This window comes from Humulus lupulus, chromosome 3 (assembly GCF_963169125.1).
Source record: "Humulus lupulus chromosome 3, drHumLupu1.1, whole genome shotgun sequence".
NCBI lineage: Eukaryota > Viridiplantae > Streptophyta > Magnoliopsida > Rosales > Cannabaceae > Humulus > Humulus lupulus.
The window spans coordinates 105,132,190-105,148,140 of record NC_084795.1 but is presented as its reverse complement, the minus strand read 5'-3'; the positions used below and the strand labels follow the sequence as shown (position 1 = coordinate 105,148,140).

Here is a 15,951-nt window from a genome sequence, read left to right as displayed (position 1 = left end):
GAGTTGGCGGCGGTGGTCTTTGCTTTAAAGATATGGAGAGAAGTGTGAGATCTATACAGACCACAAGAGCCTGAAATACTTCTTCACCTAGAAAGATCTTAATATGAGGCAAAGGCGTTGGCTGGAGTTAGTAAAAGATTATGACTGTGAGATTTTGTATCATCCAGGAAAGGCCAACGTGGTAGCTGATGCTTTAAGCTGGAAGGGTCCGGGACCAATTCATGGTATGAGGCTGATAGCTAGGGAGTTAGCTGATGATATGACCAGAGCTGGTATAGAGTTGCTGGTGGGCCAGTTGGCTAATATTACGCTACAGTCTACGCTGTTAGAGAGAATTAAGGAAGGTCAGTTGAGTGATCCTCAGCTGATCAAGATTAGAGAGGATGTTCTGGCTGGAGCATCCAGAGATTATACAGTGTCTGAGATAGGGTTTTTGAGATACAAGGGGCGGATATGTGTTCCGCTAGACACTGCTTTGAGGCGAGAGATTTTGGATGAATCTCATACTACACCTTACTCTTTGCATCCAGGCACCACGAAGATGTATCAGGATGTGAGGTCATTGTATTGGTGGCCAGGGATGAAGAGAGATGTAGTAGAGTATGTAGCTAAGTGCTTGACATGTCAACAGGTCAAGGATGAGCATCAGAGGTCGGCAGGGTTATTGCAGCCTCTTGATATCCCAGAGTGGAAGTGGGAAGACATCACGATGGATTTCGTGGTGGGCTTACCCAGGACTATTGGTCAGCATGATTCTATTTGTGTGATAGTGGATCGCTACACCAAGTCAGCTCACTTTCTGCCAGTGAGGACTACTTATACAATTGACCAGTATGCAGATCTCTATGTGAGAGAGATCGTGCGCCTCCATGGTGCGCCTAGGTCGATCGTGTCAGATCGGGACCCTACTTTTACTTCCAAGTTCTGGGGGAGTTCGCAGAAGGCCATGGGGACACAATTGAAGTTTAGTACTGCTCATCATCCTCAAACAGATGGGCAATCTGAGAGGATGATCCATATATTAGAAGACATGCTGAGAGCATGTGTACTGGACTTTGGTGGATCTTGGAGTAAGTATCTGCCTTTAATAGAGTTCTCCTACAATAACAGTTATAAGTCTACCATTGGAGTTGCACGTTATGAGATGCTGTATGGTAGGAAGTGCAGATCTCCCATTCATTAGGATGAGACAGGTGAAAGGAGATACTTAGGTCCTGAGGCAGTTCAGAGGACCAGTGAGGCCATTGAGAAGATTAGAGCTCGGATGCTTACTTCTCAGAGTAGACAGAAGAGCTATGCAGATCCCAAGTGCAGGAACGTGGAGTTCCAAGTGGGAGACTATGTCTTCCTTAGAGTCTCGCCATGGAAAGGGGTGAGAAGGTTTGGGAGGAAAGGCAAGCTGAGTCCTAGATTTGTAGGTCCATTTGAGATCCTGGAGAGGGTTGGTCAAGTGGCTTACAGATTGGCTTTGCCTCCAGCTTTGTCAGCTGTGCATAATGTATTTCATGTTTCAGCTCTTCGGAGGTATGTATCTGACGTGAATCATATTTTGAGCTATGAAGATCTGGAGCTTGAGCAAGATCTCTCCTTTGAGGAGCAGCCAGTTCAGATACTTGACAGAAAAGATAAGGTCCTCAGGAATAAGATGATACCTTTGGTTAAGGTATTGTGGAGGAACAGCAAGGTCGAGGAAGCGACCTGGGAGCTGGAATCAAATATGCAAAGTCAGTATCCCAAGCTGTTCAGGTAAATTTTGAGGATGAAATTTCTGTAAGAAGGGGATAGTTGTAATGCCCTGAATTCTCCAATGTGTTTTAATGGCGGGATTAGTAGGCCGGGAGGGCCATACTTGCTTAATTATGCCATTAATTGATAATATGTATGTATATGTGAATTATATTATAATATGATGTTAAATGCATGCATGTGGGTCCACATTTTAATTACAGGGGTGTGATGGTAATTTGGCCCGTTGAGGGTATAATTGTATAATTGTATGTATGTCGGTGATATGTTGTTGAGACCACATTATAATGTGGGTTTGTTCGAGCTATTCGGCATGAGACGATCTTGGAATACTGATTAGCAGTCTAGTCATAACAGGTTTAAGTTCGGGGCTCGGGTTGAGTCTCGGGGTGATTTTAATAATTAGAGCGTTACCGAGAATTAAAGGGTAACAAGATATGAATTATTGATGTTTGAGATTATCGAGAATAGCGGGAATTGGAGAGCGTTAATTATGATTAACGAGATAGGTAGAAATACCAATTTTTCCCTTGGGAGCCTTTAGAAACCTTAAATTGACCTAGGGGTATAATGGTCATTTCACCCCTAGGATAGATATAACCATTTTAGGCTGTGAAAGAAAAGAAGAAAACAGAGTATACTTGAAGCTTCTCCCGTACCTATCTTCCCTTCAGTTTTCTTTGTGATTTTTTGAACCATTCTTGAGGATTCAAGGTTGGGAAGTAAGCCTTGGGAGTTTGGGAGTGTGTTCCACCCTTGAAAAGCATCATAAGCTGAGCTTTGGGTAAGTTTCTAACCATTGAAATCCCTGGTTTGCTTTGTTTTAGTTCTGTTTTACAATTGTGATTTCTAGGTTGAGATCTTGGTTTTGTTAGGAGTTTTGGCTAGGGTTCTTATGGTTGTGATGTTTGGGGTATGTTAGGATGGTTTTTGGGTTTATTTGGCACCAAAAATGGGATTTGGAAGCATTGGAAACAAGTTAGAATCAAAGGAGATGAAGAAGGAGGTTTCAGGGGGCATCAGGTCTGGAGGTAGCGCTATAGCACCCAGCCTAGGCCGCTACAGCGCTACACAGGGGGATTTTGGGCGTGTTGGGGGTTCTGAGATTTGTGCTGGGGGGCTAGGGATCAGCGCTGTAGCGCTACTTTGTTCCTTCAAAGTCCCATTTTGAGTGTTTTTAAGGGTTTTTGACTTGGGGTTTCAATCCTTAAGGCCCGGGATCGAATCTACTCACCGTGTGGGCATGTTTCGAGGTCCCGAGAGTGGTGCTTAGGTTAAGACCCTATCCATGTTAATTTTCATTAATGGAGGTTATAATTGGTTGTGATTAGGTAATCGCTAAGGAACCAAAAGATCGATCGTTCTCAGGAGTCATTCTTATAATATTTCTCGCTCGAACGTGAGGTAAGAAAACTACATCCCGTGTATATGACATGTATGGTAGTTGTTGAGGCATGCTGGTTGATAAACGTGGACATGGATTTCATATTAAATGCTAGTGAATGTTGTTACTTGTATATGTCACTGACTAGTCAGGGACACTGACCTAAGAGTCAGAAACGGCATAAGCGTCCTGAACGCAAGGCCGAATGAAGATTAGATCTAATCGATATCTACATTGAATGGCTCTAAGGCATTAATACTGGACCGACCCTAAGGTCGATGAATCTTATAAGCGCTTGGCTAGTCTAAGACTAGTTTCTCGGAGCCAGGGCCTAAGGCCCAGGTGTCCATTTGTCACATGGCTAGGGAACGATGTTCCAGGGTTATGACTCTATGGTCATGAGGAAGGTTATGTTGGTGACCAGTCACCATACAACTATCCTGTTTAAGCTAGTGAAAGGTTCACTTATCTGTTAAGCCCCGGTGGCCCTATCGTCACAAGGCTAAAGGGAGCTATACCCAACCTAGTGACTTTTGCGACTGTCACCTAGTGACTTTTGCGACTGTCACCGGTGGCCCTATCGTCACAAGGCTAAAGGGAGCTATACCCAACCTAGTGACTTTTGCGACTGTCACCTATCTGTTTTGGACTGATAGTCCTGAATGATTATTATGATCATTATTGATATTATATCATGCTATATTATGTTTTCTTGTTGGGCCTTGGCTCACGGGTGCTATGTGGTGCAGGTAAAGGGAAAGAAAAGCTCACCCAGCCTTGAGTGGAGAGCTTAGGTGGTAATGTGTACATATGTGGCCGCTTGACCACCATGGCCAAGGAGTTCTCAGAGGAACTAGGGTGTTTAGGTCGGCGGGGTTGTAAATTTGAAAACAGTAGTGACCATTTTGTATTCTAAATGACTTGTAAATGTTTTGATGAGCAGTTTATGTATATAATAAAATATATCATTTCCTTTTTATTGGGTTTTCCACCTAGCCTATTAATAACACTTAGAACACGTTTTTAACCAAAGGACTCGGGTAGCGGGTCAAATTTCTGGTTCACTGATCACCGTAACTGTTCTGGGGTAACCAGGGAGTTACACCCAGTCTTGCATGTCAGCAACCTCAAGTCGTATCACGAAGATCCAGAAGATCCAACGCGCAACCAGTCTACTAGAGAAGGAGTCAGCGTCAAGCCACGAAGCAGCAGACAACCTGAAGAAATCCCAGCAGAGAGGACCATGGTCGTGGACAGAAAGAAGAAGAAAGAGTTTCTGGTGAAGTGGAAAGGGCTCGGAGATGAAGAAATTTGCTGGGAAAGGGCGGAGGACTTGCACAAGCATACGCAGAAGATTGAAGATCAGCAAGGGGCAGGTTCGTCGAGGACGCCGAAGATTTAAGTAGGGGAGAGTGTGATGTGCTGCGTCATGACACACCTCCGGGGGCCATTTTGTATAGATCACTACAAGAAAAACCACTTTTCACATTACATGGCTATAAGACGATTGAAAAAATATTATAAAAACTAGTTAAAAAAATGGGATATAAAATGAGCTATAGTGTTGGCGGGTGAGTGAATTTATTTAGAGGGAAACTAAAAACATATATCTTTATTTTTTTTCTACTAATCTCTCGTGTTCTCCTCTATCTTGCCCAAATCACTCTCAGTGTAGAGCTCAACAAACGTGGCAGTGGCGATGGTGAATCGGAGAATGGCGTGGTTGATTTGATGAGTCAGGTACACTTGATAGAGAAGGAAGATGCAAAGAGGTCCGAGAGGGAGAGGAAGGAGTTCGAGGAGAGGGAGAAGGCCTGGCACGAGGCCATGGAGATGAAAAGGAAGAAGATGGAAGAAGAAGAAGAAGAATATGAGGAACAACAAAAGAAGGCACTGGACGAAGAGTTTCGGAAACAGCAGGTACTTTCTTCTTTTCTTTACTTTCTCGGAGTATTTTAGTTTTAACAGCTGTTTGGTTGCTGGAAAAGAATGAAAAACTAACCAAATTATCACTTCTTTTCTCTTTATCTTTGTTGTTTTTAGAGTTTTTCTCTTTAGAACAACTTTAGCTGTAGTTGATAGCCTTGGACCATTGGAATTTCTGAGAGATGGCACAACTTTGGTTTCAAGTGAAGGAACTTTTGAACTAGGATTCTTTACCCCAAGCAGTTCAAACAACCGTTATTTGGGAATTTGGTATCGAAACATCCCCGGTCTAACTATGGTTTGGGTTGCAAACCGGTGTAAACCGATCAACAATTCCTCTGGATCGTTGACAATAAACAACACCGGAAATCTTGAGCATTTGGGACAGAATAAGAGTGTCGTTTGGTCTACAAGCTCATTGAAACAAGCCCGAGAACCATTGGTTCAACTCTTGGATAATGGTAACTTTGTTCTGAAAGATGAAAAAAATGAGAATACAGAGAACTATTTGTGGCAAAGCTTTGATTACCGTGGTGATACATTCTTGTCTGGAATGAAATTTGGATGGGACTTGAAGAGAGGTCTTACTAGGCGGTTGTCATCATGGAAAAGTTTGCATGATCCTTGTTATGGAGATTTTATTTATGGGATTGAATACGATGCACAACACCGTACGTACCCTGAACCAATACTTTGGAAAGGATCTGCAAAATTTTATCGAACTGGGCCATGGAATGGCCTACGTTACAGTGGTTGTCCTGAGTTGAGACCAAACCCTCTTTACGATTACAAGTTTGTTTACAATGATGATGAAGTTTACTACTCATACATCCTCAAGAATAAGTCTGTGATCACAAGAATTTTCATCAACCGAACGGCAAGTGCTCGTCAATGTTTGATATGGATTGCAATTGAGAAAATTTGGAAGCCTTACTTTTCAGGCCCTAGAGACCAGTGTGACAACTATGGCCAATGTGGGGCAAATGCATAGTGTATAATGAAAGAGAATCCAATATGTCGATATTTAAAAGGTTATAAGCCTACGTCCCTACAGGATTGGAATTCAATGGACTGGTCTGAAGGGTGTGTAAGAAGTAGTCCGCTGAGCTGCCATGATCAAGGGAAAGATGGCTTTTTGAAATTTTCTGGTTGGAAATTGCTGGATGCTCAACATACATGGGTGAACAAGAGTATGAATCTACGGGAATGTAGGGCTAAATGTCTGAGCAATTGTTCCTCTACGGCTTATACAAACTCAGATTTCAGAGGTGAAGGCAGTGGCTGCATCGTCTGGTTTGGAGATCTTTATGATATTCGACAATTTCCTTCCAGCAGACAAGATCTATTTGTTCGACTGTCAGCTTCAGAAATAGGTATAGATTACAGGTTGAAATTTTTAGTTCCATATCAAGTTCAAATTCCTTTCCTTTTATTTTAATTCATTAATATTTTCTTTTCTTGCTCCAAAAATTTATTTAGGAAAAGCAAGAGCTGATCTTAAGGTGAAGAGAGCAGTGATAGTTATAGCTATTCTGATTGGATTAACTTGTGGGGTGATTTTAATTGGCTTTTACATTTTCAAGTGGAGAGCATTTTATGGTAAGAGTCTCTACCCTTACTTCATTCATCTATTAATGTAATATTTTAGCTGAGTAATATTTTGACCTTGCAAATCCAAGAAGTATATGGTCTATAAAGAAATTGACAATTTTTTATTCTAACAAAGTAACAATTGCCATTGAGGGTTAGCCAACATTCATGGCATAACATTAAAATTCATTTGAAACCGAATAGAACTTAAAGAAAATACTGATTTTGAAGACACGTACAATATAGATATTTTTAATCATACCTGGAAATTTTGAACAAAACAGATGAATTGTTCTTGTGAATATATTTTGGAATCGACCATAAGACATGGTTTGTGTGAATTGGATGGGAATTTTTTAACATGCACATACAGAGCATTTTTCTTGATATGTGTATATAACTAGTGTTATCATGTCATTTGTTGTTGCTTTATTGGTATTCTATAAATATGAAAGAGATCAATGCTCTAAATCTGAGTTTGAATGTTTGCTATTTGTGTACTGTATAAGTTTATTCATTTTTTTTCTTTCACTTTTGTCTGCTACCTTGTTTATAATATATGGTCAAATTTGTTAAAATTCCATTTAGATAGATAGCCATGTAAAGTATTTGTGGAATACATAAGTAATATTCGGTCATTAATAACTCTACATGATACCTTTGAATATAACTAATAAAGGTAATATATATATATATATGGTTATTAACTCTCATGCATGTTTTGCTCAAGCAAAAAGAGAAAAAAGAAAGAAAGAAAAACAAGAGCAAATTGAGTTTGATGAAGCAAAACAAAAGAGCTGAAAATTGAGTAGCAGATCCCTCTATTAATCATAGACCAATAAGGACTCTACTCCTAGCAAAACCTCCAGGACTGGCACTGTTTTTGTAGCCTGATCTGATCTTTATTACAAACTTTGTATTTAACAATAACAATTTTTGAGCTTTTTTTTTTAGGAGAAGATAAGAAATGAATTTTCCCATGTTGAGAATGGTCATTTGGGGTCATTGGGATTAAAGAGTGTTGATCAATCTAATCTGTAAAGTGTGTGGAAGGTTTCTATGAGGCAGAAATAAAATTTTGAAGAGAAAGAGAAAGATATCTTGGGGATTATATAATCTTGTAATTAATGATATTTTTCTAATTTACTATCTAGAATGAAATTTTGAGGAGACTTGATTTATTTTAAAGTAAAGTAATAAAGGTTATAGGCACATCGTAGTAAAAATAACTAACAAATTTAATGATAAAAATGAAAAAATTATATTAAGAAAAACTTATAAAAATGTTTCTTCACTATATATATGGTATATAATGATTAAATGGATTTAGGGAAAAACTCGGAAGCAACTGGAACCTGTTTTAGAGGTCTGAAAGCCTTGTTGGAGTTTGTTATGTTAGTTCCTTGTGAATATGCTTCAATGCTTTGCCTTAGTTTCTTCACAAACAGGCCTTCACAAATTGTTCTTTCTTTATATGTTTGCTAGTCCATGTGGCCTCTTGTTTGGCATTTTATTGTTAGGCTAATGCTGATATTGTTCTCTGTATTAGGCCCTGGATACACTTGGAAATACCAAATGGAGGATGAACAAAAGGGTGCTTAGTGTGATAGATAGAATTTGGTCTAGTGGAGATTCTCTTGGTGGGTTGGTTAGCCGTGAAGATGTGGGTTGCATTTTATTTGGATTCTTTTATGTTATATAGTGCTTACTTGTATGCTTAAGTACTATACACATACACAAATTTACATAAACATACATATGTTTGTAATATGCTGTGATCGTATGAACAAAAGAAACTAATATTGCTCGACTGAAGCTTTACATCTTACCCTTAAGTTATAATTTGTGTGGCATAATGGTTGTGGGTTTTATCCATCAACTGCCTTCATAATGTATTCTAAAATATTAATTTTCAAATAGGTTCCTTTGCCAGAAGAACCTGACACTGAAGATGAATCTGAAATCCACAAATGGAAATGGAAACTTAAAATAGCTAAAAAGGAGAATAGTGAGAGGCATTTGCAGCACTACGGCATTTAACTTAAACTTGCTATAATTTTCTCTCTCCTTTCTTGTATTTATAGAACTTATGTGGTGGAATTGAAAAGCTCTGCTTGAATTGATATAGTAATTTTTGTTATGTGATCAGGTTGGGCGAAAGATGAAGGATGAAGAAGGTTTTTACTATCCCCACAACCTTGATTTCCGAGGCCATGCTTATCCCATGCATCCTTACTTGAACCATCTACATTATGATGTGTGTCGAGGCATCTTGGAGTTTGCAGAGGGACGCGCTTTGGGGAAGTCAGGCTTAATTTGGCAAATTTATATGGTGGTGGTGTGGAAAAATTATCTTACGATGGTCGAGTAGCATTTACCGAAAACCATATTGACAATGTATTTGATTCGGCAGATAGGCCTTTAGAAGGAAAGTGCTGGTGGCTGGGTGTAGAGGATCCTTTTCAGTGTTTGGCAACATGTATTAGTCTTGCAGAAGCATTGAGAAGCCCCTCTCCGGAGACTACTCTTTCACATATGCCTGTCCACCAGGTATTTTTCTCATTCCTTATAGTTTGCATTCTATGGTTAATGTCTATACTTGATCTATCATGGCCCAAACTAGTACTATTTGTGACATGGTACTTTAATTCAAGAGAAGTACAAATTTAATACTTTTCCATGAAAACATGAATAAGTGCCATCAACAGTGAAGAAGAAGAGGTTTAGTCGATAGTTAATTAATATTGTACCTGTTTTATTTGTCTCTGCTGAAATAGAAGTAGGTTCTTCATATTCTCTGGTTCCATTGGAGTCTATAGCACAATTTGTAGAGACGCTGATATGTTGCATTGAGTTTTTTTATGCACTTGGGTTGCACAGAGTTTGTTCTGCATTATGCCAATAATATGCTATTGGGGTTGCTTTTCTGTGAAAATACATTAAGATATGTGGCCTATGTTTCAATGTGCAACATAAAGCTTCCTGCTCATATGTGCTAGAGATTATGAGCTCTTGATAATTGTTACTATAGTAGTAGATGAGTATTTTTCTTTATTTTGTCGCTGTTAAAAAAGTTGAGAGGCAACCAGAATATTTGTATTTCAATACCATGTGAATAATAGTTTTATTATACAGAGAATAACTAAAAATTAATCATTTTCCGCTAAACATGAAATTTTTTCGTCTGAATTTTCAATAGTCTCATGGTCACTTTTCTTGACCTAGCATTCATCTGAGAGGTCTCTAGTTCGATGCCACACTTCTCTCTTGCAATCACTCACCACTAAGGTAAATAATTTCTCTTATTCTTTTAAATTTGGAAAATATAAGGGTTTATTTATCATCCATAAATCAACATATCAAGTTTAAAAATCTGCTCCTATATTGTTTCTCCTGCAATAATCTTTATTCTCTATCATTTCTAATATTTTCCAGCGTCTCCTAAACTACACTGTCACTTTTTATCAAAGTAAGGCATTCTATCATGTTTGGATGTTAGTTTATTTTTCTTTTCTTTTGCTTGGTATTATGCTTGTATTGTATTCTCGGGTCTTCGATTATTGGGGATTTATTTTTCTAAATTAAGTTAGACTTTCTAAAAGCTATTTGTAAACTCAGCCTGGATAAATTACATTGCTTCTTCTCAAGAGGTTCGTTTGCCCTAGGATTATTGAAATCATGTTATGTCTTCATTTATTATATTTATGAATTAAATATATTCTTTAAATGGTCATTGGAACTTACTTGGGAATTGATGGGAGGTAAGATTATAGATATATATTTTTTGCCAAACTTTGGAATGAAAAATAAAATATTTTGCAGAGCCTTTTCCATTTGAACTTTCGGCCAACAACAAAAAAAGTGCCCAAGATTAACAAAATTTTGTATAGACCGATATACAAAACAATGAGAAAGAAAATATTTTTCTTCTTTTTCCCCTGAATTTGTCATGTGAAATATTTGGGGTTTTTCTGCATTTCTTTTAGTTGTTGGTGCATCTCTTTAGTTAATGCATATATATATTATATAAATATGTATGTATATGCCTATATAGTTTGACTTGGGATCCTTTTATGTTTGTGAACTGTGAAGTGGTAAGTTTTTAGATGGAAGAAGAAGACTAATGCAGCAGGACTGAGAGAATTTAGAGTAGTGTTTCACTTAAAATGATAAGCGTACATAATAGAATAGTTGTATTTATATGTACAATCAAATGAAAGAATAAAAGATCTAGCAACTTGGCAACCAACCAATAGGCCAAGTATAAATACAGTTAACAAAAGCTATGTACAAATAACTACCTTTAGCAATTAACTAATTACTTTGTTAAACATTTTGTAACTAGTAGATTGCTTATAAACTGTTTGTAGAAATGTTTAACTAAATTTTGTTTCAGAGATTGGTTTTAAGAGAGGTCTATCCATTCTATTTAATCAAATGATTTTATGAGAAGAAATTTATTTTATCCTTATGTAGTTTTCATAGTAATCTGGGAATGCTCATTTTTCATTCATTGTTATCATAGTTTATATATGGTTGTGGTTCTCTAGCCTACAGCATTCAATGTGGGGAGTTGAAACTATCGTGGGTGTGTAGGTCTTATTAAACTAAATGCATTACATGAGGAACATACATGTTTATTCATATATATTTAATAATTTCTATTATCTTATCCTAAAACTGAATCATATTATTCATGCATATATGTTATGTGGTGTCCATCCTCTTCTCCTTTTTTTCCTTAATTTTCAACTAAAACTTCTCTCTTTCAGTATTCCTTTTAATTAAGAGTGTGGAAACTGAAATATATATAAATAATAAAATCCAAAGATATAATTATCATATGTGTATAAGGATTATATATGAGTTCCTTTCAAATTTGTATATTTGAAGTTATATTGTTTTGCATAACTTTTTTTTTTTTTTTTGTAGCATAGTTTCTTGAAGTATTTTTTAAAATATTTTTGCCCAAACTTTGTATTAAGGGAAATCATAAACAATTATACCCTATTATCTAACTCTTTTGACATTGTTGAGGCACACAAATGAACATATAAGATGTCTAGTATTCAGGCGAGATCATTCATCTTAATATGTTTGAGGCTACAAATATATTCTTTCCAAGAAACATTTGTAAAACAACCTGCTAAACATATGTCTCTCAGTCTCCATAGCTGCTGCTTGAATGTCAAGGACTCAGGATACTCAAAATATGAGAATGGAAAGAAAAGTCAACAAGCACAAATATTATTAACAAATAAAAAAAATGTTTCTTAAATACCAAAATGTTATTGAGATAATGATCTCATAGCTTGAAACATTTTGTACTACATAATGATCTAAACTATAAGTTATTAAGTCATGTCTCTTTATGTGCATTTTTTTTATTGCTTGTAACAATATCCCAATTATAGATATACATTCATGCATATACTATGGTTTCTATATTTGAATTATTTTTAATATCTTATATTGAAAAATGATTGCAGATTGAATCAAAAGATTTTATTGAGTTTTTTGTGTCTTCAAAAGCAACTATATATTAGATACTGCAAGTCCTGTTTTAGTTGTCTTTTCTTCAACTGCTAGTCAGGTATGCACTTTGGCACTCTTGGTAACATACCACTTTGTTTTATTTATTATTTTACTTGATTTTAAAAAAAATTCTTCTATTATTTCATTTAGTTACTTATTAGTTTTACCCAAAAAAATTGTTTGCTTTAAAATGATACTGCTAGTATTGATATATTATTTTGATTGCTAGTTGTTGGAAGAATGACTTTAGATACTACTTTTAATTGATTAAATATTATTTAATGGATTAAAATGATCAAGACAAACTTTAGTTGTTGTATGTATGACTTTGGTTAGCATTTTAATTGATTAAATATTATTTGATTGATTTTGATACTTTAGAAATTGAGTAGTGCTCCTCTATTATTAAGAGGAAAAGTGAATATAGAAACCTTTTTTTTTGTGGCATAGGAAACTTGAAATTTTGAATCCTCACTTATTGGGTGCGGCCATTAAAAAATAAGAGCAAATATATGTATGCACTTTACAGAAGTACCTAGAATAATTGATGGAGACTAGTTGTAATTACATGTACGTACTTTTTCCACGTTACTTTTGTCGTGTATATACAATATCTATATATATACGCTTGGCTGTCTAGAATACGGTGGAAGAAATTCTTTTTTGGAATTTATGAGTTTTTCTTATCTGGGTATTAATCCATTGCTTTGAATGAAAAAAAATGCCCAAATTTAATTTTAGTTTTCTTGTTATCTGGGTTTTAAGCACATAATAGAGGAAAATCACATATATATATATATATATATACATATATATTTATTATACGTTGATATCTCATTATCGTTTTAACTCAAAAGTCATGATTGTTGATATTTATTATACGTTGATATACATATATATTTATTATATGTTGATATTTTTGTACACTTAATACCTTCTTAGTTGTAACATTATCTCAAGATAAAAGCTTGAAGGAATTATTGGATGAAAGATGTTCACCTTGTATAGGAACATCATATCCTTATTTATATGGACTCTTCATGCTTTTTAAAGTTCTTTCTTTCTATATAAATTGGCTGCGTTTTATTTTCCTGTTACTAGCACAAGCTCTCTGCTTTGTTTGCTTGATTCTTGATTACTGGTTTGAGTTTAAATGGGTATTTGCTTCAGGTGTGTGAGAAGCTTCTTGGGAGCCAATGCTTTAAATGCTTGTGGTGATTTCATGAAATGCAGAGAATGAAATTCTTGAATATATTATATGGACTACTGAAAATTTGTTGCTGGTTCACTTCATCTGTCTCTGTGTTGCCTTCTAGTTTCTTTTAAGGATCTTGATATTATATTATTTTCTTGTAGAACTTATTTTAAAGCATACTAGAGCTTTTCTAGTAAACATATTAATGGTGTCATATGTGTACTTACTATACATAATGACTACTGTAATGCATGTTGGTGAATTGGATTGCTTACTTATTTATAATGATTATATTTGATAATGGTTGGCAGTGGAATTTTCTCTTCGTTCATCTCTTAGCTTATTGTTTCTCTTTTGTGTTTTTTTATGGTTTAACACAATGCTATCTTTTGGGCTATTAGCTTTCTGATCTGAACAGCACAAAAGAAAATTTTCTATCAAATATTACTTGATGTAAATTCTATGCTTTAATTTATCTTTGACTTCTATCACTTTGCTTAGTTTATGATTGGTCTATTTTTCAAAATAAAATAATTTACCAAGTAAACAATAGACTTTATAGCATGTAATTCTTTTGTTCTGAATTTTGAGTTTCAAACAATTCAATTCGATTAAAAAACATTGGAAAGCTAGATGATAAAAGCATTTGTTTGCTTCGATTTATTGGCTTAATTGCTTTATCATTGGAAAGCTAGATGATAAAAGCATTTGTTTGATAAAAGCTAGATTATTCACTTTCTGACTTGGAACTGATTCTTTCCGTTTTCAGCTCAATCCAAGTCTTTATGACAGTCATCAAATATATTCCTCACGTTAGAAAGGCCTCATTTCTTTTTTCCCCATTAGAAAAAATATCAATTGTTTTAAATATAATCTTATGTAACATCAGTGATGAAATAATTTAGCTATCCAAAAGGTTTTCTTTTTCCTTTCTTATTACTGTATGGGTAAAGAATTAGAGACAGTAATACTATTAATAGACCCACTCAAATATTGTCTTTCCTTTGCATTTTCATTCTCTATCATATCAGTGCTTTCTGGTGTGTTTTCTTTCTCCATGTTGGTTGCTTTGTCCATGGCTAAGATTTGTTCTTCTTACCTTACTTTTGGGGGTCTCTACTATTGGAGTACCAAGCTTGCTGGCCCAAAATGGTCACCATTTGCTTCATGGATAACTAGCTGGTATGTAATAATATTCTTTTTCTAACTGTTAACTTGGGAAATTGTCTTTCTTTAATTTTTTCTAGTTGACTGTTTATACTCTGGCTTGGAGCTTTTAGAGTTTCATTTGGGGTCTGAGATTGTAATGCCTGTACAGTACAAAGTCGCCATTAGTAAGTATAGCACATACTTTAATCTTAGCACTAGACCTTATATATATAATTTAGCTAAATCAGTGAGTTTAGTTAAGTTATTGAGAGTAATTTTGAGCTTAGTATTGGACCTTATATGCCTAAATTAGTTGAAACAGATAGTTTATTCAAGTATAGAACTGTATATTACTTTTCTTGATTCTTCTTTGTGGCATGTATATATTGGTGCCACTTGTATTCTGTATTCATTCAATTCAATACAATTTCATTTTCTTTCATAATATGGTATTAGAGAATTAAACTATTCTAGCTTCATTTATCTCCTATACTTTAAAAAGACAAGGTTCAAACTTGTATCTTAGGCATGTCTTTGACTAAATGAGATGTTCTTCATTGGAGATCACACTTATAGATTTGTAAACTTGATTACAACAAATTTTAAGGAGCTAGGGTCTGGTCTATCCTATATAGGGTCAAAAAGACTGATTTTTAACACAAAATAACTGTGCCAAATCCATCTTTTTGAAATAACATCCTCTGATTTCTAAGCAATGTAGTTTCAAAGTCTTCAACATTTTGTAATCATTAAGTAATAACATAACATGTATTTACATATTTTCAGTGGGCAATCACATTAAGTAATAACACAACATGAATTTTGAAGTATGTTCACTTGGTATTGCTTGCTTAGGTCTTATATTGTATACAGTTTTATTATTTGATTCATATTATTTAATTTTTTTTAAGCATATACCTTACCTTTTATCTGCTATTGCAGGAGAAAAATGTCTCTTTCTCCATCAATTGGAGGAGAAAAGGATACTTAATTTTGAAGGTTTTGTGTTGGGCAGCTGTAGAATATTTTGTGCTGAAAGTAGTAACTTTTCAATATGTTGAATATTTAACACTACAAGAAAAAACAGTATTCATAACACTTAAAAACTGCTAACCGGGAGTATTGATAACGCTTCTGAAAACGCTAACATAGCCCATGTTATTAAAAGTCCTGTCTTTTCTATAACAGTATTCGAATGTTATGTTCGATGTTATCTTAAACTATTCAATAACACATTTTTAGTTGCTATAATATTCAAATAATAACATTTAGTTAGAGTATTTGATTATAAATTTGGATTTTAATCTTATACTTTATGCATAACACTTTCCAACTGTTATGAAAATTGTTATATTTGATCATTTTATAACATTTTTAGTTCATACTATTATATAAATCATAACTTTTTGTCCCAATTATAATATAT

At 35.1% G+C, this 15,951-nt stretch overlaps 1 protein-coding gene across 11 annotated transcripts; it reads left to right on the top strand.

Moving 5' to 3' along the window:
• The first annotated feature begins 4,756 nt into the window (after positions 1-4,756).
• LOC133823035 (G-type lectin S-receptor-like serine/threonine-protein kinase At4g27290) lies at positions 4,757-15,715 on the top strand. 11 transcript variants are annotated; one of them, XM_062255606.1, is made up of 9 exons: positions 4,757-5,050; positions 5,174-6,429; positions 6,536-6,655; positions 8,196-8,309; positions 8,567-9,196; positions 9,872-9,934; positions 12,136-12,239; positions 13,352-14,558; positions 15,468-15,715. In XM_062255606.1, exons 1-2 carry the CDS (start codon positions 5,001-5,003, stop codon positions 6,045-6,047), a joined length of 924 nt encoding a protein of 307 aa, XP_062111590.1. In that variant the 5' UTR covers positions 4,757-5,000; the 3' UTR covers positions 6,048-6,429; positions 6,536-6,655; positions 8,196-8,309; positions 8,567-9,196; positions 9,872-9,934; positions 12,136-12,239; positions 13,352-14,558; positions 15,468-15,715. The 11 variants fall into 11 exon arrangements, with proteins under 11 accessions (XP_062111590.1, XP_062111593.1, XP_062111597.1 ...); XM_062255609.1 differs by having other exon boundaries at positions 8,796-9,196; positions 12,136-14,558; XM_062255613.1 differs by lacking the exon at positions 12,136-12,239 and having other exon boundaries at positions 14,505-14,558.
• Positions 15,716-15,951: the final 236 nt, after the last annotated feature.

Bases quoted from the DNA above. Each gene is read 5' to 3' on its own strand.
- LOC133823035 (XM_062255611.1), top strand. From the start codon at position 5,001: ATGAGGAACAACAAAAGAAGGCACTGGACGAAGAGTTTCGGAAACAGC. The intron at 5,051-5,173 runs GTACTTTCTTCT...TGTTGTTTTTAG, and splicing joins AAGAGTTTCGGAAACAGCAG to AGTTTTTCTCTTTAGAACAA.